At 41.8% G+C, this 22,572-nt stretch overlaps 1 protein-coding gene across 1 annotated transcript in view; it reads left to right on the top strand.

Annotated features, from left to right (window-relative positions):
• unc5b (unc-5 netrin receptor B) overlaps positions 1–20,745 on the top strand; it is a 45,612-nt gene extending 24,867 nt beyond the window's left edge. The window contains exons 2-17 of the mRNA XM_054599846.1: positions 4,736–4,966; positions 5,341–5,484; positions 5,982–6,085; positions 7,129–7,309; positions 7,823–7,990; positions 8,467–8,631; positions 10,586–10,618; positions 13,438–13,632; positions 14,065–14,433; positions 14,557–14,644; positions 15,048–15,222; positions 15,309–15,548; positions 16,373–16,522; positions 17,037–17,201; positions 17,322–17,500; positions 17,998–20,745. Coding sequence (XP_054455821.1) covers positions 4,736–4,966; positions 5,341–5,484; positions 5,982–6,085; positions 7,129–7,309; positions 7,823–7,990; positions 8,467–8,631; positions 10,586–10,618; positions 13,438–13,632; positions 14,065–14,433; positions 14,557–14,644; positions 15,048–15,222; positions 15,309–15,548; positions 16,373–16,522; positions 17,037–17,201; positions 17,322–17,500; positions 17,998–18,163 — 2,753 coding nt within the window. The 3' untranslated portion in view covers positions 18,164–20,745. The remainder of the gene's footprint in view (positions 1–4,735; positions 4,967–5,340; positions 5,485–5,981; positions 6,086–7,128; positions 7,310–7,822; positions 7,991–8,466; positions 8,632–10,585; positions 10,619–13,437; positions 13,633–14,064; positions 14,434–14,556; positions 14,645–15,047; positions 15,223–15,308; positions 15,549–16,372; positions 16,523–17,036; positions 17,202–17,321; positions 17,501–17,997) is intronic.
• Positions 20,746–22,572: the final 1,827 nt, after the last annotated feature.

Below are 22,572 nucleotides of genomic sequence, written 5' to 3'. Positions count from 1 at the left end.
ATCATTCTATTTATTGGACTTGTTTCCTCTGTCAGCAGCGGTGTTGTCATGTTTGACTATCCGTCCTCACAGCTGTTTGTCCTTAGTGGGCTCAGCGAACCGGTTGAGCCTCATAGCTGTGGGCTGTAGTCTCTCTCTGTGCGTGTGTGTTTGTGTTTAAGGCTGTAGGATGTCATTTGAAGTCTAGTGGAGCTGCACAAAGTGCTTTGAATCCAGCAGGAAGGAGGGAAGGAGGACCGGAGTCAGGGGAGGGCCAGAATAAAAGCACTCCCATGTCAGACACTAAACGTACAAAGCAGAAGGGAGGAGATGGGACATTGTGCTCTTGTTTGTTTGTTTTTGACCTCATAGGACACTTAAAAAAAAAAAAAAAAAAAAAAAAAAAAAAGAAAGATTCCTGATCTTGCCAAACACAACTTGACCCATTGTCATTCTATTGTTAGGCTGCTTCAGAGTATTCTTCTTCTTCCGATGCTTTATTCTCTCTTGCTCTCTTTTCCCCCACTGAGTGCAGTGTTGTGATTGCGAAGGCACTGGAGGGGACGGTAATGACTAACTCTGTAAAGGTAATGATAAAGTATTGACACTTTAGATTCCACTCTGGCTAGAGGCGCTGGGGCTAAGAAAATTACAGTTGTCCATGTGTGTGTTTGTGTGTGTGTGAGAGAGAGAATGAGAGGCAAGAGTAGGTGGATAAAGACAGAAGGCAGAAAGAACAACAGTTTCCCCGTCAGGTTGAGACAAAGACACACATTTTTGTCATTCATTTCCCTTGCTATTTATTATGGCAGTCCGGTATTACGTGTGTGCTCTGTTGTCTCCATCGTCCCCACTTGTCTCTTAGTGTCTCTTGACCTGTCTTTGGCCAGCCTACCTGTCTTCCCATCTTGTCACCTCTATCCAGATTCCCTCTATCTCTCTCCTACGCAGTCCTGCCTGCTAGTGTTGCCTCGCTCCACCGCTGTCACTCCGACTCTCCGTGACATTGCACTGCAGCTCTGTACTCCGCCACACAGTCACCGAAGGAGGGGACTCCTTCAGCTACACTATTTGAATTTAGCATACATGAATAAGAGTGGGTGAGAATGTACTGTATAAGCATAGGTTGTCATCTGGTGTCTGGGTCTACGTGCGTGTGTTCCTGCGAGCTTGTGCTCTGGAAAAGAATACCCAGAAGCCTGTGTTTGCTTTCTAGCTGTCTGCTGTCTGTCATTAGAGTAATAAAAGACTTGCTGTGATGCACGGCGAGGAGTTCTTGTCTTCCTCCATTCCGCGCAAATTGCCGGCTGCTGAGCTCTGATGGATGTTTGTATGCTGGCCCAAAAACACAGGTTCCACTTTAAACCCCCAGCTCCATTATCCCGGAGAGAGACAGGGGGAGAGAAAGAAGCTGTCTGTCTGTCTCCTACCTCTGTCATCCAAAAGTGTTTTAATTAAACTGTGCCTCACTGCAGGCCCCAGAGCACACACACACACACACACACGCACACACGTACACACACACACACACACTGCATAGTGTGCAGGGCTCTCCTCCCATTCTGTCTCCGTCTGAACCACTGTCTCTCTATGTTTGTCTGTCTCTACTGCCATTATTTCTCTGCCTTCCTCTCTCCCTCTCCCCATGCCCCCTCTCATCGTGCCTGAAGAGTGACAGGCTGCGTTTTTCCGCCGATGTTTGAACACCGAGCGATCAATGCCGGACAAAGGGAAAGAGCGGGGGTGAGGGGCGGGGAGGGGCAACACAATTGGTTATTGACTGGGAATTCAAAGTCTGAAATACTGGAGGCGACAGCTTAGTAAGAGGAGAGCAAGGAGATGTGAGGAGAGAAAACAGAGAGGAAGAGGATTGTGAGAGACGCACAGAGATGTATGTCATTTATGTTCACTGTTAAGTATCACTTTGAGATGTGTTAACTTCCACTATCATTTGTTTGTCTTTACCTGCATGATTAATTGCATGTGTGGACACTTGCCAGGGTCTCACCTGTAGGAGCAGGGACGTGTGTGTGTGTGTGTGTGTGTGTGTGTGTGTGTGTGTGTGTGTGTGTGTGTGTGTGTGTGTGTGTGTGTGTGTGTGTGTGTGTGTGTGTGTGTGTGTGTGTGTGTGTGTGTGTGTGTGTGTGTGTGTGTGTGTGTGTTTTTTCCATTTGCGTATGAACAGATTGTGAACAAAAAGAGCATATATCTTGTTAATGCAATATTTAAAGTGGTTCTTCAGCATGATTCTTTGTAGAGTAACTCATTTACAGATCTGTCGATTAAATCGATGAGTCGACAAAATCGTATGAGTTTCTTTGGTCGAGGACAGTCCCGATTTGAATTCCCCTTGAAGTTACAATGTGGTACATTGTGTGTATCCAGTACTATCGTGACCTGTTAATGCGCAACATTCATTGTGTGATTGTGGTGAAGCCAGCAGCTCTGGTGGGATTAAAAATGGTGAAACATCATGTACACCATCAAAAAACACATTTGCTAGTAAAAAAAATAGCAGATTTGGTCGATGGAAATAGTCATGCAAACATTATTTCATCATTTTATTTCATCATCTGTCATTTTGATTGGTTATACTATGTCATTACTTATTAATATCATTACATGTAGCAGTAATCATGTTTTTTACATTTGTGATCACACTTACCCACTCGTCCCCAGCATAAGCATTTCCACTTTTACTATATTGAGGGTTCAGTTTGAGGTCACTGGTTAGGAAACAAATGTAGTTGGTGGAAGGTCCTTCCAGAAGAAGTCACTGGAGAAGAACAAGGATGTGTTTGCGGTAAAGACAGACTGGAGAGAGACAGAGACACATTAAGAATGACGGGTCCATCCTGGATGGCTGTTGGGCCTGGAGCAGCTGTTGCCCTTTCTGCTTGTCCTGTGGACAGAGCACTACCAGGCTGTGCTGTTTCAGCTTCTTTTGTTCATACAGGCCCTTTTGTGGTGAAAAAGATGTGGGTCGAAGATGGTCCTACATCTGAAGACGGTACATCCCACAACTCCCTGTTGGCCTTGGTTTGATTCATGCCACAACTTTCTTTCCCACTTCCTTCATGCTCAGTTTTCCTCTTTGCTTTCCCCTAATGTCTCAGACATTCTGTCAAGGGGAAACAGTGGGATGGGGGTGGGGAAGTGCTCCCTTTCTTAAAATAGGAGATGGTATCTTTCTAAGTAGTTTCTCTTGTTCCCTGGTTGTGGAATAACTGATCAGGCTGGGCTTGATACATTTTGAAAACACTGCAAAATTGTCTGTTTTAAATCTCATTGTGGAGAAGAAGCTGCATTTGCCCTCACACTTCTTTCTGTATCATCTGAATGTAGAGAATAAGATTAAAAATGTAGCACCGCAAGTTATGTTCTCCAGTGTGTGTGTAAGTCAAGGGAAGAAAGTGCACTGGGCTGTATACCCCCATACCTTTAGGGCATCTCCTGACTGGAGCCAACCCTGCCAATCTTCTGCACTCTGTTCCTGTCTTCCATTTAATGCTTATTGAATTCAGCTCATTTTCGTAAGCAGAGCATAGTTTTGCATTGTAAGGTTGGATCCATTAACAATTCATAAGAACCTGTATTACCCGAAAGGGAAAGTCAGAAAGTGATGCTGAGATTTTGATAGTAGATGATCTTTAGACATTGCATAAAAATAAAGAACACCTGCTTTTGAAACATGTGTATAATAGTGTTTGTGTGCTGTATGTGTGCTATACATGTCAGGATCCAGTCTGACCATTATAGCTATACGATGGTCTGGTTATTCCTCATGCTAGAGGCTGCTGCAATCCTGTTACATTGAAAGGTCTTCGCCATTCTGCGAGTGCTTCAGTGTTTTGCTCAAGCACACAAGGATACAATTCAGTGGATGGTCAAATGGAGTTATGGCATGGATTAAGCTTGCATCATAGTCTGCCATCCTGCAGCTCAATGCGAGGATCACGACTACAGATGTGATTTGTTTGACAACTCATGTCAAAAACAATTTAGTACATAGCAACATTATCAGTATATATACTTAACTACACCTACTGCCATGAGAACTAGTATCATAGCCAGTGACATTGCAGCATTGATATACTGCCTGTGATCCACCCCGTGATTATTCAAGTAACACGTCAGAGTGAAGAGGTCGCATATATCGTGTCCTTCCTGCCAGGAGAAGCTCTTGGCAGCATTGCCAGGAGGAATGTGTCACATCGAAAATGTCAGGGGATAATGTGTGATCAACAGGACCTGTCCATGGAAGGTCAGCAGCTCTCCTCCCCAGCTGAGAGGCATGGACTCTACCACAGAGACCAGAGCAGGAGGCCTGCATTGACCAGATTACTGGCAATACAAGGAGGCGAAAATGTCACTGTGCCCTTCCATTTACAGTGCAAACTGTCAACACCTTAAATGTCTTCTTGAAATACACTAACATGGTTGCCTTAATGTATACCATCAAATACTGCTGACGGATATTTTGCTGAAAGCTGGATTGAGACAATGTGTCATACCAACATATACTCCCTCCAGGTGTGTGGTAGCTTATTGATCCCTGAGGGATACATGTGTCATTTTGTTTGTTTCTTACCTCTTCAACAGTTAGGTCAAAGCACAGGGTCAGCCACAGAGCAGCCATCAAAATACTGATGGGGTTTAGCTGCACTGCTCGAGTACGCCTCCAGCAGGCAGACACCATAAGTCAGGTCTTTACATTGCCGGCCATCTAAATCACTTCTGTGCTCTGTGTTTTCAGAGAGCAGCGACTACAGCGAGGCAGAGGTTCTCCCTGACTCCTTCCCATCAGCACCAGCAGAACCTCTCCCAGAATTCCTGCTGGAACCGGAGGACGCTTTCATTGTAAAGAACCGGCCAGTCCAGCTACGGTGCCGAGCATCACCAGCCACTCAGATCTACTTCAAATGTAACGGAGAATGGGTCAATCAAAACGATCACGTCACCAGAGAGAGCCTGGACCAGATCACAGGTAATTCTCACACACACACACACACACACACACACACACACACACACACACACACACACACACACACACACACACACACACACACACACACACACATACATGTAAGTACAAGTGTACTGTAAACACAACTACACGAACACACATAGTAATGTCACCTTGTATTTCACAGACATAAACATCATACTCAATTACAAACATAATTTTCAACTACATATTCTATTAGTTCCCATAGGATTTTATGTGCACGTTAACTGCATTTGGCCTGCAGCCAATGCATTATTTATATGCGCTGTGAAAAATATGCCCCACTAATATCTCTCTCTCTCTGTCTCTCTGTCTCTCTCTCTCTCTCTCTCTCTCTTCTCTCTGCTCAGGTCTGGTGGTGCGGGAGGTGGACATCTCAGTGTCGAGGACCCAGGTGGAGGAGCTGTTTGGGTTGGAGGACTACTGGTGCCAGTGTGTGGCTTGGAGCTCGGCTGGAACCACCAAGAGCAACCGTGCCTATGTTCGCATTGCATGTCAGTACCAAGGCTGTGTGTGTGTTTGTTTGTGTTTGTGTTTGTGTTTGTGTGTGTGTGTGTGTGTGTGTGTGTGTGTGTGTGTGTGTGTGTGTGTGTGTGTGTGTGTGTGTGTGTGTGTGTGTGTGTGTGTGTGTGTGTGTGTGTGTTAAGAAGGGAGCTAGTAGAAGGGCAAGTGTTTCTGACTTCTTGCTCGTCAAATGTGTCAGCTTAAGTATATATGCAAATAAATGTGTTGTAGCTACCCATCTAAGTCCCTTGTGGAAATGGGTAACATAGTGTGATTGACACTGTGCATGTTTATGAGGGTATGAAGGGGAAAACAAGACACAGTGACAGAGGCTTTTTTGAGGGCTTTGCCTGGCGCGTGCGTGTGTCTGTGTGTGTGTGTGTGTATATATGTATGTTTTTTTGTGACAGCCAATGTCACAGGGTTTTACTGCTGTCACAGGGCAGCCTTCACTAACTGCTGACTACATCTGTGTTGCCCCCTGTAGACCTGAGGAAGAACTTTGAGCAGGAGCCACTGGGGAGGGAGGTGCGACTCGAACAGGAAGTGCTTCTTCAGTGTCGCCCCCCGGAAGGCATGCCCGCTGCCGAGGTAGAGCTCTACCTCCTCATTCCCGCTCTCATTGCTTTTCAATCACTTCAGAGGTTAAATTTGTGTTTATTATGCTGAAGGGTAATAGTGCGAGATCATTTGTATTTTGTATAGCTCTATATCTCATGCGAGACAGCAAAGCTGAGCTTACAATAATAGGTCATAGAGCATAATTTACATGATACATAAAGCAGTATAGTAAAGGGCATTTGAGTTTGAGAGATTTAAATCTATCCAGCGACGTGGCAACATCAAGAAAGAAAACTCCCTAAAACATATAACGATCAGTAATAATATGGTCTGCTATTTAAACAACGATGATAAAAAGGGTCCGCTTAAATTCACATTGTGTCATGTTTTAACGCTAAACTGCTTTAACTACACGATGCTATATCAAACAGTTTTATTTCTCTCATAAACAGTAATGCAACAATATATTAAAAAAAAAGAAAACAAATAATTCATAAATGTAGATTTTTTATTACTCAAATAAATATTTATGTTCTGCTAGGCTGTATTGTTTATTTCAGTGGCTATTGTGCTTATTGTGTGACGTAAAAAGCATAAAGAATCAAAGTGTAAAAGTAAGTAAGTTTTCATGTGTTTTATGATAAAGGTAATGCTTGTGGTTGTTTTCTATGATAATATGTCCATTAGTAAAGAGGATGTCTCAAAATTAAATTGAGTTTGGTCAAACAAAGCCACAAATTAAACTTTTAACAAACAGACTAAAAATGATCAAATATTGAAGTATTGTAGCATTGAAGCGTATTGTGAAGGCTAAATACTCTGCAGGTTTATAGTGTTTTCTGAATGGGTCTGTGTGTGTGGTGTGTTGACTCATGTTTATGCATACACACCTGTTGATTTGTTCAATAATTTATATGAAGAGTTATCTGCTAAAATAATAAAAAGAATCCATCATTCAGAATTGCTTTAACACAGAGGTCAACTAAAATGTTGGCTGCTGTTGTTACTTTTTCTATATTTATCACTTTGTCTGAATAGCCTGAATATTTGTGTGCGTGCCTGCCTCTTTACAGGTGGACTGGCTGAAGAACGAGGATGTCATAGATCCATCGCAAGACTCCAACTTCCTGATCACCATCGATCATGATCTGATCATCAAACAGGCCAGACTCTCAGACACCGCCAACTACACCTGTGTGGCTCGTAACGTGGTGGCTAAAAGACGCAGCAGCACAGCTACTCTTATTGTTTATGGTAACACGCACATGTTTTTCCTTCTCTTCCATTTTGGGAATTTGTTTATGAATCATTTTAATCAAAATCATCCATGTGTTGCTGGTCAGATTGGTTTAGCGATGCACTATGTTACGTGATAATAGGTAACTTGCAAAATGAAAATGACAATGTGGCAGCTCAAAATGTAAATGTTCAATTAATGAATTAACTTTATGAATATTGCACTTTTACATAAGACAATGGGGGAAATTTAAATTAAATATAATTTGGAAACCACCATATTCTTTTGAACTATCAATAAAAACATTTTTTTGTATATACAAAGCCTATAAAAGTGGTTGGAAGTTTGAGAATGGATCGATCTGGTGAATAGATGATTGGAAAAACTGAAGGTTCATGTTGTAAATTCACCTGATTCCATCACATATATTTAGTAGTAATGTCAAATCTTGTTTTTTGGTGTTTATATCCTCATTATGTTCAAGATGGCCAAGGTATTAACTGCCAGACTTGCCTGTCTGTCTCTGTCAGTAAGCGGAGGTTGGTCTTCTTGGACTGAATGGTCAGAGTGTAATGCTCGGTGCGGGCGGGGCTGGCAGCGACGAACACGCAGCTGCACCAATCCTGCCCCTCTGAATGGAGGAGCCTTCTGTGAAGGCCCACCCTTCCAGAGAGTGACCTGCAACACACTTTGCCCAGGTGAAGATGACATTCTCATCAGTATTATTTATAACATCTTCAGACAAAGTAGTCATTTCCCGAATGGGCCAGAATGCCAGAATGAATTTTAAGACTTGAAAAACCAGACTGTTATCCCCAAATTTAGAAACGTAAAAGTACTTTTTCCAACAAGGACAGAATGGCATTTGGTCATGCAGCTGCTTTGATTTCATCATGAAAAGTAAATCAGGAACATCTGATATGTGTTATCTGATTTACTGTCATTATACCATTCTTTCATTTATTGCTTCACCCCGTGTGTCAGACCATCCTGACTCAAGAGTCATTTTAAAACGCATCACAGAATGCATTTCGCAAATTACAAAATTATGCACTTCCAGCCATTACATATGCATCGCGCCACATCATAAAGTCATGCCCGATTCCCCTCTACCTGAAGTATTTAGCCATTGGTTAGCTGTAAAATGTCTAACATCTCTGCTGTTTCATTCCAGTGGATGGAGGCTGGACAGAATGGGCAAAGTGGTCCGCCTGTGGGACAGAGTGCACCCACTGGCGCAGTCGCGAGTGCCAAGCTCCCCCACCTAGAAACGGAGGAAAGCACTGCAGCGGCAGCATGATGGAGAGCAAAAACTGCACTGAGGGGCTGTGTGCACGCAGTAAGTCACCTGTGTTTGAACTGGGGGGGTTGTTAAATGTCAAAAGAGTGAAAATATTTGACTCATCTATACATATTTATTTGAAATATATCTTAATTCTTCGGTTATTGCAGATCAGCCAGTGAAGAACTTAGTTTATTAGTGCACATAGTTCAACAGTCTAATATCTAAAAGAAACAGGTGTTTCTGAGGTATCTATGAGGGTCAACTCCCTAACGGCAAATTTGTTGCTTCAGATGGTTGTTAAATTGCGAGTGTTGCAGGCGATGATATTTTTCTCGTAGTTCACAGTTTCATAAGATGGATTGCATTTCGAAACTACTTTGTGTAGAACTGTATTCCCAAGTTGATTTGGCACTGGAGCATGGTGAAAGCGCGAATGATGTTCGAGAGAGAGAGAAATGAATAGAAAAACAGCTAAATCCAGACAGATGTTTCATGAGGCAAAATTTTGGTTCACAAAGAAGGAAGTCAAGTGATCCACATCTAAAGAGCACAGATGGAGACAGAGAGAGGAAGAGAGAAGAGGCAAGTGCAGGATAACGGAGCACATGGAGTGGGATGCGAGCATGACACAACCAAGTCGAAAAATTAGCACAGGGAAGAGCATATGAGAGTGAGTTAGACTCACACTGACACCCAATGTGCAGCCCGTGATGAGCTGGGAGGAATCCAGCTGACAGCGCATTAGAGTCTTTGAGATGCGCATCCACAAGGGCAGTGAGATACATTCCAGCACACACTTAAAAACATATACATGCACAAACCAACACACGCCCAAGCATGCAGACAACCCTGGTAAAAAGCATGTGCAATGAGAGGAGGGAGGGGGAGATCATATGCACACAGTTGCTTCAGCTCTATCAGACATGCATGCAAGCCTTGACATAAACAGGCTTCTATGGAGCAGCCAGATTAGACAAATACACTGTCTGATTTGTCAGAGCGGAGCAGTCTCAGGAGGCTGTCAGGAAACATGCACTCAAGTGACTCTGGCAGAGGGGGAAGATGGGAGGCACTTTGCTGTTGGAAATCTGTAAATTTGTCACTTGGCAAACTAAAGGTTACTGACTTATTTATTCTTTCAGCACATTTATATGATTATTCTGCGGTCACAAATTGCCCTGATGACATTATGAGTCTTTGCGTTCCTACCATGCTTCAGTCAATCAAACAATGGCTGACTCTAATGACTCACTCATCGTCAATCCCCTTGAGGGGCCAGCGAAATACCCCAGTTATAAATGTAAAATGATCCGAGACGCCACAAACCATCATCTCTACTGCCTCCTAGTAGGTTTTAATTGCTACTGAATGAATGGAAAAGTCGGAGGGAACCATTTGGTGTTTTTATGATGCTCGGGAGAGAAGGTTATTTGGTTTGAGATCTAGTAAGTGGCGAAAGAAGGTTTCGACAATCATCAAACCACTCAGGGATGATTCAAGTTAGTGGTTATTTCCGAAAAGATTGTTCCTGTCATATGATGAAGGTGATAACATACCCAGTGGGGTGTATAAAGGGACTGTTTTAATCTGCATTGTCTCCCTCATGTACCATACAACACCAGCATCCTGGTTCATTTTTAAGCCTGTCTTTAACTTTGCCACTCTTTCAAATTATCCTTATCCCTTTCACAGTAATTTCTCATTTCTCTTTTTGTATATGTTATATAAACAATTATGCTGAACCTCATTCCACAATGCTGCATATTGTCATGAATTTCAAGACGAGGTTATTGTTTTTTAGATATAAAGTATGTTTTCTTTCTTGCAGTACGCCTTTTATGTTTACATTTCTATTTTCATATTGATGAGCTATTGTTTGCTTTCCAGTTTCTGCTTTGTATTATGTTATTGTATCTTTCATTTGCATAACAACTAGTCCATCCATTTTTATGTTGTTGTGTTTTTTTCTTTTCTTCTTCTCTTGTTTTTATTTCTCCTGTTCAAACAGATAAAAAGATTTCTATTGAACATGCAAGCCATCGTAAGTTCACCCTCCCATGACTTCACTCTTTCACTGCTTCATACCATACTGTTTGTGATTGTAGTGTATGTGTGTGTATCTGTCTGTCCGTGTGCTCATACAGATGAGGAGTCCTAACATCTGTGTCAGCACGTGGAGCTGAATGTGTGCAGCATTTTTTTCTGAGCCTGCCTATCCACACTTTGTTGTCATCTCAGATTGAGTTCAGTGAAGATGCGCCTTACCTTCTTGTCAAGCCCTCTTATGAGTGTTGTAACCCTGTCTTGTCTGGAATGTTGACTAAGTGTAACATAGGTTTCTGAGCTGCCTCCATGTTATCGTGGTTACATAACGCTAAAACTGAACGGAGAAAGAGATACAATTACGGCAAAGAGATTAATAGTCGTTGGTGTAATTAAACAAATTGCCCCAAAACAGTTAATCTGGCTCTAACCCAACATATTAAAAACAAATCTAGAAGCTATGTTATGAAGGGAGCAAAATAACATGCCTCTTAGCTGAGACCATTCTATCTAAAGGCTATGAGGTGGAAGCATAGCACTTGCTTGAGGAAAACAGTCGATTTCTGTCTGACTTTTAGTTAATCTGCGATATAGTTTACATTTTAAGTGATGGTAATTCCTCTAGCTCAATGTGACGGGGGCTCAGGGGAGAGCAGCCGCGGTAATGCACCTAATTCGCTATTGTTCCGTTTCTGGTAATAAGTGCGGATGGCTGTCGGATTCGGTTCCATCACGCCACGTGAGCACAGAAGCTCTCCTCTGCCAGCCCGTCTGCCTCCGGCTTTCCTCTCCTCCACCCTTTATTCTACTCTCACTGCTGCTCTGTAGTGTCTGCGGTTTCCTCCAACTTCTTCCTCACTCTCTCCTGCTCTTTTTTACATGGGCCTTTTCCTAAAGCAACGCTATTCTTATCTCCCCTCTCCTCATCACCACACTTATAATCCGTCTGTCCTCTCAACAAATCACAACCTTATCTAACTCCTTCCTATCGCTTTTGCCAAATTGCCTTTCCTCTAGCTCTCTCTCCTCCTCTGTTTATTCTGCCTCTTTTTGTTAACTCTTCTTTGTCTCCCGCCAACCCTGCTCATTGTCGGCTCCTCTTTTCTGCTGGGGTGTGAATGGCTCACGTGTATGAGTTGGGTATTACTCTGCTAGTGTGTGGCAGTCGGTGCTAAACTGGCTGTGGTGGGCCTGTTGACCAGTCACAGCCAATCACTCAGCAGGAGAAAAAGATAGGGAGCCCAACAGGGAGCAGGTGAAGTTATGGCCAACCACCCATCCCCCCACCAGTTAAATCCATGCAGACGTTGTTGTCAGATGTGCCCCCCTGCAGGCTAGGAGGAGCTGTTATTCATTTATTTTTTTGCTTTCCTTGATGATCTCTTTTTACCCCAAAAAATTGTAGCTTTAGCAAGAATCAAATTGAACACCGATACATCCTAGCAGGCATACTGCCAGAGTTGGAGAATAGCAGTTTTTTCAAGTCTATCTTAAAGCAACACACACACAAGTACACTGCAAGAGTTATCGATCACTGTGATTATTTCTCCTGTCCATAGTGGCTGTGAAGTTATCCCCCCAGTAATGCGATTCCAACTAAATAGATGGGGGGCAAACTTCAAAGTCCTGTATCTGTGTAAACATGCCTTTTAAAGTTCAATCTGACTTAGTTGCATGAAGTGAATATTTTCCAGGAATGTACCAATCCAACTTTTTCTCTCCTGATACCGATGCTCTCTTACTCCCAAATTTAAAATTTATACACACACCTACATGGAACTCATTACCTTTATTTTTATAAGGTAACATGATGCCAGCCTAACTCATTCAATGACTCGCTGTGACTGATTTTATGTCACTCATAGTAAAAACAGTGAATTTTATAATGACATTGACAACTGTATTTAATGTGGATCAGTCACACCATGGCCTGATGACACCTGATCCACCTAAATAGGATTCCTATTATTTTCTACAGTTACAGTTTAAGGGTTTAATTACCTTTTTATTATCCGGACAGTGTTTCCTTGCTGAGCCGTGATAGTTTGAAAGTAACACAAAAATGGAATTAAGCTCTAAAAATAGTGTAACTTAAGATATACATTGATTTGACTCCAGACTGCCGAAGCGTCACATTAGCTTCATCTAATGCTTTTTTTACACAGAACATTTTCCTAGGATTTTGTCCCCCCTTCAATTACATTCGAATCATACTAAGGAGCAATCTCTTTGGGCCCAGTATGGACAGGAGGATCAATCACAGTGACCAATAACTACTTCAATGTACATATGTTGGACTGTCCGTATTGTTTTAAGTAAGACTCCTAAGAATTCAATTTCTACTAAGGCTGCCCATGTAAACACAATGGGCTGAAACCATGGATTATTTTAATCAGCCATTGATTTATTGGTTATATTTCAAGTAATCATGTACTCATGTTAAAAAAAAGAAGTCAGTATTGGTATATTCAGAAGTACCGTCACAGTTTCCCAAAGCCCAAGGTGACATCTTCAAAATACTTGTTTTGCAGGTTAAAAAATCCAAACATTGAATTCATAGAGGTTTAAAAGAGAGAAAGTAGGTAATCCTCACATTTGAGAAGCAGGAACCAGCAGATGTTCGGAAATGTATCCTGATGACTCAAAATTCCAGTCGTTTCAGCACTTACTTTACTATAACTGATATGCAGTATTACAGATATATCTTGCATACATTGTGTGTTCTTCCCTCTTGTGTTTCCATTTCATTTGTATCTGTTTGTTTCCTCTGGTCCCTGTTTGGTGTCTTGACCGTCTGCCTGTCTACCCCTCTTTCAGCGCTGGCCCCAGGTATGGGTGTCGCAGTCTATGCTGGTCTGGTGGGGGCCCTGCTGCTGTGTGTGATACTGGTGTTGTGCGTGGGAGTGCTCGCATATCGCCGCAGATGCCGCCATCTCCATGGAGACATCACCGATTCTTCTTCTGCTCTCACCGCCGCCTTCCACCCTGGCAACTACAAGCCTCCCAGACAGGGTAGGTTCAAACACACACACACACACACACACACAGATACTCACTCGCACATACACCATCCAGTACACATTCACACACAATTTTCCTTTTATCATTATGTTTGTTTCCACAACTTTTCTTGTTTTTATGCATCTTCTTTGACGCACTTGTTCACAATTCAGTTCATTAACATCGCGCTATTTATATCATCCCATAAATGAATTCTCTTTATACCATTATCTCCTCTCGCTTAGTCAATTCTCCATTCTTTTACTGCATTACATTTTTTACATTTCAAGCATTTGTCATGGTATCCCTTCCCTTGTTCTTGCCATTAAATATTAATTAGAAACATTAATCCATTTCACTCGCGTCACTTTTAGCACTTTCTCGCCCAGCCCGTGTCATTTCTGGTGATAAGAGAACAGCTCCTCTCTTCTGCTGTGTCCACAGATAACCCTCACCCTCTTCATCCCTCAGCTCCTCCAGATCTGACAGCCACAGCGGGGGCTTTCCGTGGGCCGCTCTTCTCCTTGCAGCAGGGGGTCAATGACAGCCCCCACAAAATCCCCATGACCACCTCTCCCTTGCTGGACCCATTGCCAAGTCTCAAAATCAAGGTGTATAACGCCTCCACTCTATCCTCCCTGGAGCTCCCAGCGGACATGTGTTTAGGCGATGGGGAGATCCTCAGCCTGAAATCAGTGGGCACTATGGGTAGAGAGCGAGATTACCACAGCCACACCATCTCCAGAGAGCCTGGGCTGAGCACCAGCGCCACCCTGGGTAATCTAGGAGGACGCCTTACCATCCCCAACACAGGTAATATATATTGGCTGCCGCTTTCTTTTCACATGCAGAACTCATATGCATCCAGTGTGAACCAATGACATATTCAGTTAATCACCCATAGGATAATCTAAGTCTTAACATCTTCTCCCTTAGGTGTGAGTCTTCTGGTCCCCCCTGGCACAATACCCCAGGGGAAGTTCTATGAGATGTACCTTATTATCAACAAGTGGGACAAAACGACGTGAGTGCCCTTCATCTTCAATCTTCTATTTCACTCATCTCCTTCCAAACCACAAGACAGAACAGACCTCTTTCTCACCTCAATCAGATTTTTTTCCCATGCACGACTCACCTGCTGCGAACCACTTGGAGGTTGTTTGAAAGTTTTGAAAGGTTCTGTCATTTTTTGTTAGGAGAAAAAATTGATCAACTTGTCTCAACTTCTACACTGAAAGTGGAGTGGATACACTTTTTTGACAATTTTCTAGAAGTTTGACATTCAGTTTGCGTCAATACCAGCATGTTCCAAACCGTGTCATGGCCGTGATGTTCTTTTATAAATGAAGTGCGATGTTTTGGCAACTGTTTCAAACACCTGGTGTGCTTCCTGTGTTTGTGTGTGTGTGTGTGTCTGACATTTACAGACTACCCTCTGAAGGAAGTCAGACTGTACTAAGTCCTGTGGTGAGCTGTGGCCCGTCCGGTATGTTGCTGAACCGTCCTGTGGTCCTTACTTTGCCCCACTGTGCCCAGCTAGACACACCTACACCTGACTGGACCCTCACGCTCAAGACACAGACTCACCAGGGGGCATGGGAGGTGAGACGTCCTCCGACCGGTACGATATAATGGGTAGCTCGTTGGACAATGTTGCATCATTGAACCCTACTTACATCTGTTTTCAGGAGGTGCTGACAGTAGGAGAGGAGACTTTGTCGTCTCCGTGCTACTTGCAGCTGGAGGAGGAGTGTTGTCATGTTCTCATGGAGCAGCTGGGAACATACGGTCTGGTGGGCCAGTCCTGCCATCCACAGCCGGCCTGCAAACGCCTGCAGTTGGCACTGTTCGCCCCTCGAGCACCCTGCCTCTCCCTGGACTACAGCCTTCGTATCTACTGCATCCATGACACCCCACATGCATTCAAGGTGCTGCTTGTGTGTTCGGCATTCTGTTTAAATGTCTGCATTTGTCTGTTCACCTCTCTTCTTTATAGTTCACTTTCCTTCTTGTTGCTTTTTTTCTTTGGTCACATTGCATTTCTGTTTGTTAATTTCTTTGATGTGTGAGTCAATTTGGCAATACTGTACTTATGTATAAGTATTAATTAGTGCTTTACTGGTAATTTAACTCAAGCTGAAATATATTTTTGAAATATAAATAAATCCATCATCCATCATGTCAGCTTTAGTTGTAACGTACAGCTAAAATATAGCTTATATAGTTTGGTCATAAACAACAATTAACACTTTTTCAAATGTTCACAAAATTTTAATAAAAACAAAAGTATCACCCTATTTGTCCAAATCAAATTCTGGTATTACATTGAATCTTCCTTACCTACTAGAAGCAACAACTCTAAATAGCACAGCACAATACAAAACCCCCAAGTAAACAGCAAGTGAGCACTCCATCCAGACAAATTTGGACTCGCTGATGTTAGATATTTTCTCTCTCTCAGTCCCTTTTGTATAAAGTGTTCACACACCAGCCGGGGTAGTAAACATGAGCGTGCTGTCTGCAGTTTACTGGCATCATGTTACATGGTTTCTGGCTTCTGAAGTTCAAACAGCTTTCAGACTGTTAGCTCTCACACATTTCCATTTGGAGACCCCAGCTGAGAGAACGCACAATGCATTTTAATTAAGCAATTTTGAAAGCATGTTTTGAAATGTGTTAGACTGATGAACCCAAAATGAAAGCAATGACATAAATGTGTTTCGAAGCCCTTCTTCTCTCTGCCTCTGTGCAGGAGGTGCTAGATTTGGAGAGGAGTCTAGGAGGAGTTTTGCTGGAGGATCCCAAGCCTCTGCTTTTCAAAGACAGCTATCACAACCTGCGCCTGTCCATCCACGACATTCCTCACACTCACTGGAGAAGCAAACTTCTGGCAAAGTATCAGGTGAGACACTCAAAAAGCAGCAGACACTAGATAACACCTGTTGATATGCATAATGCCTATAGATCATGTTCATGCCTACTGAGATCCATAAAATGATTGATGAATTATCAGTGTAACTTCATGCCTAAGAAGTACATTCACTTCAGTTGAATTACTATTTTCTCAGAAAACACAGCTAGCTTGTTTACACACTTCTGTTGTAAACATGCCCTCTACTGCATTCACGGCTGCAAAAAGATTGCAGTCTGAACCCCCTTGGAAAAAAAGAACGAGAAATCTGATAGTGGTCCTTATTTATGGACAGTGCGCTTAGGAGATAAATTGTCCTCTGGCACACAGACCCATTTGGTAGAAGAATCCGATATCAATATAAAGCATATTGCACTTTCCTCAAATGGGAACTGTCTTCTAGATCTTTCCTGATTGTGCTGCTCAGGACAAAATAACGTGTATCACAGTGTAGAGACCATCTTTTTTTTCAGCTTTCTTACCTAACATTTGTCTTTTTTAACAGGAGATCCCGTTCTATCACATCTGGAGCGGCAGTCAGAGACCTCTGCACTGCACCTTCAGCCTAGAGAGAGGAAGCCTGGCTGTGTCACAGCTCGCCTGTAAGATCTGTGTCCGACAGGTGGAAGGGGAGGGACAGATATTCCAGCTACATACGGATATTCAGGAGGTAATGTTGACAATTTGGTTAATTCAAACGCAGATAAAATTGCAATCAACACACACATTTTTGCCAAAAACAAAATAAAGAGGTTGGTCTCAATGCTTCCCATCTTCTCTGTCAATCTAGACTCTACCCCCGCACTCACCCCTCCCCTCAGGAGGCACCTGCCTGCCTTCCTCTCAAGTGGGACCCTATGCCTTTCGCTTGCCTGACTCCATCCGCCAGAAGATCTGTGCCAGTTTGGATGCGCCCAGTGCTCGAGGATGTGACTGGAGACTCCTGGCACGCAGTCTGGGCTTTGACAGGTCAGATCTGCCTCACATGTATGTGTGACAGGCAGCTTGTTCATGCACGAGTCAAGTGTTGATACTCAGGTTCATAGTTCCTACTGTCAAGCAATAACTCAGATTTGTGTAAAAGAAGGGATGAAGCTATTCTCTGTCTGAGATTAGATGTATAGGGTTATTTTTTTATATATATTTTTTTTTATGTAGACAGGCAACTGTGAAAAACATCAGGTCATATCCCTGTCATACCTAAAAAAAACATGGCTTGAATATTTATTTTATTATAATTTAGCCTGCTTAGTAAAAATTAATTCGGAAGATATTTCACATTGCTAACTATCTAATTCTGCTTTGTGAAATATGTTAGTTACTGTGGCATCAATTTTGGACTGTAAAAATAAAGTGGTAGCAGCAATATTGCCAAGTACAGTATGAATGACTTAAACATGTCTGTAATAAATAATGGAGAGATCCTTTACTCTTCTTACAACTTGCCTTCTCTTTCTTTCCTTCAGGTACTTGAACTACTTTGCAACAAAGCCCAGCCCCACAGGTGTTCTACTGGATTTATGGGAAGCTTGTCACCAAGCCGACGCAGACTTGGTCTCTCTGGCGACCGCGCTGGAAGAAATGGGCAAAAGTGAGGTGCTAGTTGTCATGACAACAGATGGGGATTGTTGATTGGTCAAGGAACAAAAGAGCGAGCCAGACTTTTTTTTTTCTCCACCGTGATGAAAATATGAATACCTGCCGATGAATATGCACAAACCTTAAGCCCACAGAGCATTTTGGTTCCTCCACACGAACTGTATTACCTCTGCCTCATCTCCCTTTTCACTGACCCCTGATCAGCCACTGTAGCTACGTAACCCATTCCTATGATACCTGCTAATCTGATTCTGCCTGAATCCTCCAAAGCAATGTTGCATCTGCAAGATGTGAAACCAATTTGAGGGTACGAAAGCGTAAAATGTGTGCAAAGTCATGTCATATGTGGTGTGACTGTCTTCTTCAAAGATTGAAAATTGCGCTATTCTTGTATATAGATAACAAAAGCTTTGGGATAAACCATCGAAATTCATGTATTCAATACTAAAGTACACACAATAACACAAACAGAAAAAAGCTAACATGGGATTAGCCATGTTTCAGTAGCAGCATGAAAGTGCATGATTTAACACCATCTCACCTCATGGCGGGGGCCTTTTGTTTTCTCCATTGTCATTCTGTGTGTGCAGTAAATGACAGGCAGCACCGACCTGTCTAAAACCTCCTCAGGCTATAGACACACTCCAACACACACACTCGCACACAGACAAACTGGTCATTAACAGACTCTGAATCAGGCTAGGATTTCTTGTCCAACTGCTTGGACTGTCGACAAATTACATGGGGTCCAAACCGTGTAGGTTTCAAGGCTTGAGCATGTCTCCTTGGGCTTGAAAAAGAGCTGCCTCTTCTTTGCGGTAGGAGAGTGAATTGTGAAGTTCATTTAAGAATTTGCAGATAACAAAACCGACGGACTCTTTATATTATACCAACAAATGCCTCAAAGCCTTGGCATATCATTCCGACTCACAGGGGTGTTCCTCTTTCATCTCTCCTCGCATTCCTCTATCGCTCTGCCACACTCCTCCGATCTGTTGAGAATAAACTGCAGAAAAGCTTTCTGGTCATCCCTTAAAAGTTTCCTTTGGGGAACGCTCTTTAAGTTATTATCCATATTTGTGGATTTTTTTTTTTATTTCATTGTCATTGCTCGATCATACAGAACCTGTTCTATCATCTGTGCTTATTTAGGCTGCTGAGCTGCTGTGTATTATTTTTTTATTCTAGAAGAGCAGGCCAAACGGGAGAGTTATGTGCACAGCGGATGTCTCAGTTGTGAATAACAAAACCATGTTTATTTGTTATTTTAAATATGGTGCATCTATTTGAAATGTAAAATGCAATCTGTAAAACATGATTAGAGGTGGTCAAATGTCTAGGTGAATATGCTGTATGCTGTATTTCTTAGGCATTTTTTCTTTGCTCTGAGGACAGTTTCCATTGTTCAGAGACGAATATTACAGAGTAGATTAGCCTTTCCTTGAATCAACTAGGCACAGAGGGACCGTAAAATTGACCAACACTAATACATTATTTTTCAATCTATTCTCTGTCCACCACGTATCTATGTGTCCATCTGTCTATCCATCACCCTGTAACTCATTATGTCTACCTTCTCTCAATTTCATAACATATTGTTAACCTTTTTTACTAAGCCGCCTGCTTTGTGGTCAGGGTCCTGAAGCTTTTAGCATTATCAATATTGCCTGTTAGTTATTGTTCGACGGGAATTTAAACTTTCAACTTTGTCATTACTTAAGTTCTGTGTGTTTTTGAGGGTTTTTTTCTTCCTCAAAGCAAAAAAAGTGTTCGTATCATTGGAACCACAAAAACCAAAACACAGGCAGTATCCCCCATCTACAGCAGTGATTCATGTTACTGTTTTGTGTGAATGAACTGAAAACACAATTGTGAATGTGTATGCGTGCGTGAGTGTGAGGGTATGTGTGGGCAGGTGGGTGTGCACATACAGTGTGTGCACGCTCTTAAAAGCTGTCATTTCTCTTTGTAAGTGCTATGCAAGTACAAAAGAAAAGAAAAGCATTTTGACTTCTTTTGTTTCCTGGAAGAGTAAATCTATTTTTTCAGATTAGGGCATTGACAGGGTTTTGATTTTGTATTCTAAAGTGGTTTAACATTTTTGGTTACAGTGGTATGTGTGGGAATTCTCCATCTGGATCGGAAGGATTGGATCACTGACCAAGAAAGTTACCTTTGAAAAAGCCTATATGGTAGAACAGAACAAAACAAAGTATGGTACAGTGGCAACAAAACAAGTTGTGACTAATACCATGAACTCGTGCCCTGCTGGTCTTTGTCCGTGAGGAAATATCTGAATACAACCAGTTCAGAACTTTGGATCCCTGAACATTGCAGGACTATTTTTCTTTCCTCAAATCTTGTTACAGAGACTGGCTAGCTGTAGACTACAGTGTTTATTCATCCAGATTTCTTGAGTATCTGTTGGATCTCTGGCTATAGCTCCGGATAATTTATGCTGGAGCTGGACTGGATTCTTCTTTGCTCCCATAAAAGAGAAATATTTAGCCTTTCTTCAAGAAGTCAGACATTTTTATGAAAAAAAACCTAAATGGATTCAGTGACTTTATTTTATCTCTGTAAAGTATCAATTGTAAATAATCGTCTAGCCTTCTTACCTGTAACTAAATATAATTTTTATGCAATAAATTATATTTCTTAGTTTAACAATAGACTGTGTGTTGTTGTTATTGAATTAAAACATGAAAAAACGAACTTAATAAGAGCAGCTTTCATAAAATCCATCAAGCAAATTTTAGGCTTCATTGGAATTTCTTGGCAGGAAAAGAAATGGCATGTGTTTTTATCAATTACCCCCCATTTTCACAGAACATAGAGAGCTACTCAACCTGTCCCTCTCTCCCTCACACCTCATTGGAAAATTCCCTTTAGGTCCATTTAGTTTTGAAAGCTTTTAACTGGCAGGCTGTCCGGCCTTCAAATTAATGAGGTTTTAGAGGCACTAATAGTGTCCTTTGAGGATTGACTCTGGGCGCTTGGACCGAGCTTCCTAACCTTGTTTTTTTTTGTTATTTTTTACAAGTCCAGGATGTGTAGGGATTTGCCAGATTAGACTCTTATATTGCAAGCAAATATCCCAGTGAGTCATCTCTAGTGAGAGTGCACTGCAGTATTGTCTTAATGGCAGGCACCTGTTTCATTAGACGCACTGCTAATTGAGGACTTATACGCCACCCTTCAGTGCATGACTTAATGGAACCTTTTGCCATGCATACAATGATGGGACAGTAAAAAAACGGACTGCAGCTCCAACCCACCCCCTAACATCTAAACAGGATGTTATTGTTACTTTTTAATGGAATAATATCATTTTGAAGGCATGTAAAAACTATTTTGAGAGCATGTGATGCCAGTAAATGCACACATTTACATGACGTACAGCATTTACAACATATTATTCTGCAATATAAAATGATAAGAAATTAAAATAAATATGTAGCCATTTGCTTTGAGGGCAGTATAAAGGTTTACGTTAGAATGCTATGGAAGCCTTTCATGAAAACATACATGGCTTATCAATGCATAGAATTAGGACCTTCAGAATAAATTTGATCTCAGGCTCATCATGGAAAGACCTACAAAAAATATTCGAAGTGTATTATTTGTGCAGATTGTCCTTGCACAATCAGATCTGTTGATGCCAGGGGGAAACAGCACTGTGAGTTGGAAAACCTCAACATTCAGACATTGTTTGACTGAAGAGAACAACAAGTCTTTTTCCTCTTAGTTTTGTAATTGTTTTCGCATTCAAGTGGGGTGCAATATCAAGCTGCTGGATATGCTGTCCTAGGGTGCCCTCACCTGGTCAATATGAGTGGTAACCCACACTTCTCAATGAAAAGCCAGCACACACATTTTAAAAGCATTATTATATTCTATCTAATCTTTTCATATATTACTGTGTACTGTCACACAAGGGCGGGATAGGGAGGTTATTTGGGATCGTAAAGGGCACGGTTGATTGTAATGTCAATGCTCCTGACCAGGCCTTCCTGTTGGTTTTACACTGCCCAAAATAATAAAAATAAATTTGAAATTAGTAGCTTCATTACCTATTAGCAAACAATCACATTACGTTAGCAGTAGTAATATTGTAGTAATGACTAATAAATAAATAATCAATAATAATGTGTCCACAACAACATATAGTATTAATACTTCGAAGCCACACAGTAGTCTGTTGATGATGTTATGATTTACATTTGAAATCTGAAGGTTAGGTTCACTTGATTAAGCACTTAAAATTATATTATAGTATTGTATTTAAAGCTTGATTAAGGAAATGCTACAAATAATATTTTTTTGCAATATTTGGTACTATGACATTTCTTACACTACACTGCACTAGTTGTATCATCATTGGTTGTTTTAGGCACTGGAAATTACTCGGAAATATCAGTTTATCTCCAAAAACATAATAC

Source organism: Anoplopoma fimbria, chromosome 6 (genome assembly GCF_027596085.1).
Source record: "Anoplopoma fimbria isolate UVic2021 breed Golden Eagle Sablefish chromosome 6, Afim_UVic_2022, whole genome shotgun sequence".
Classification (NCBI taxonomy): Eukaryota; Metazoa; Chordata; class Actinopteri; order Perciformes; family Anoplopomatidae; genus Anoplopoma; species Anoplopoma fimbria.
This window is presented reverse-complemented; position numbering and strand designations above follow the sequence as displayed.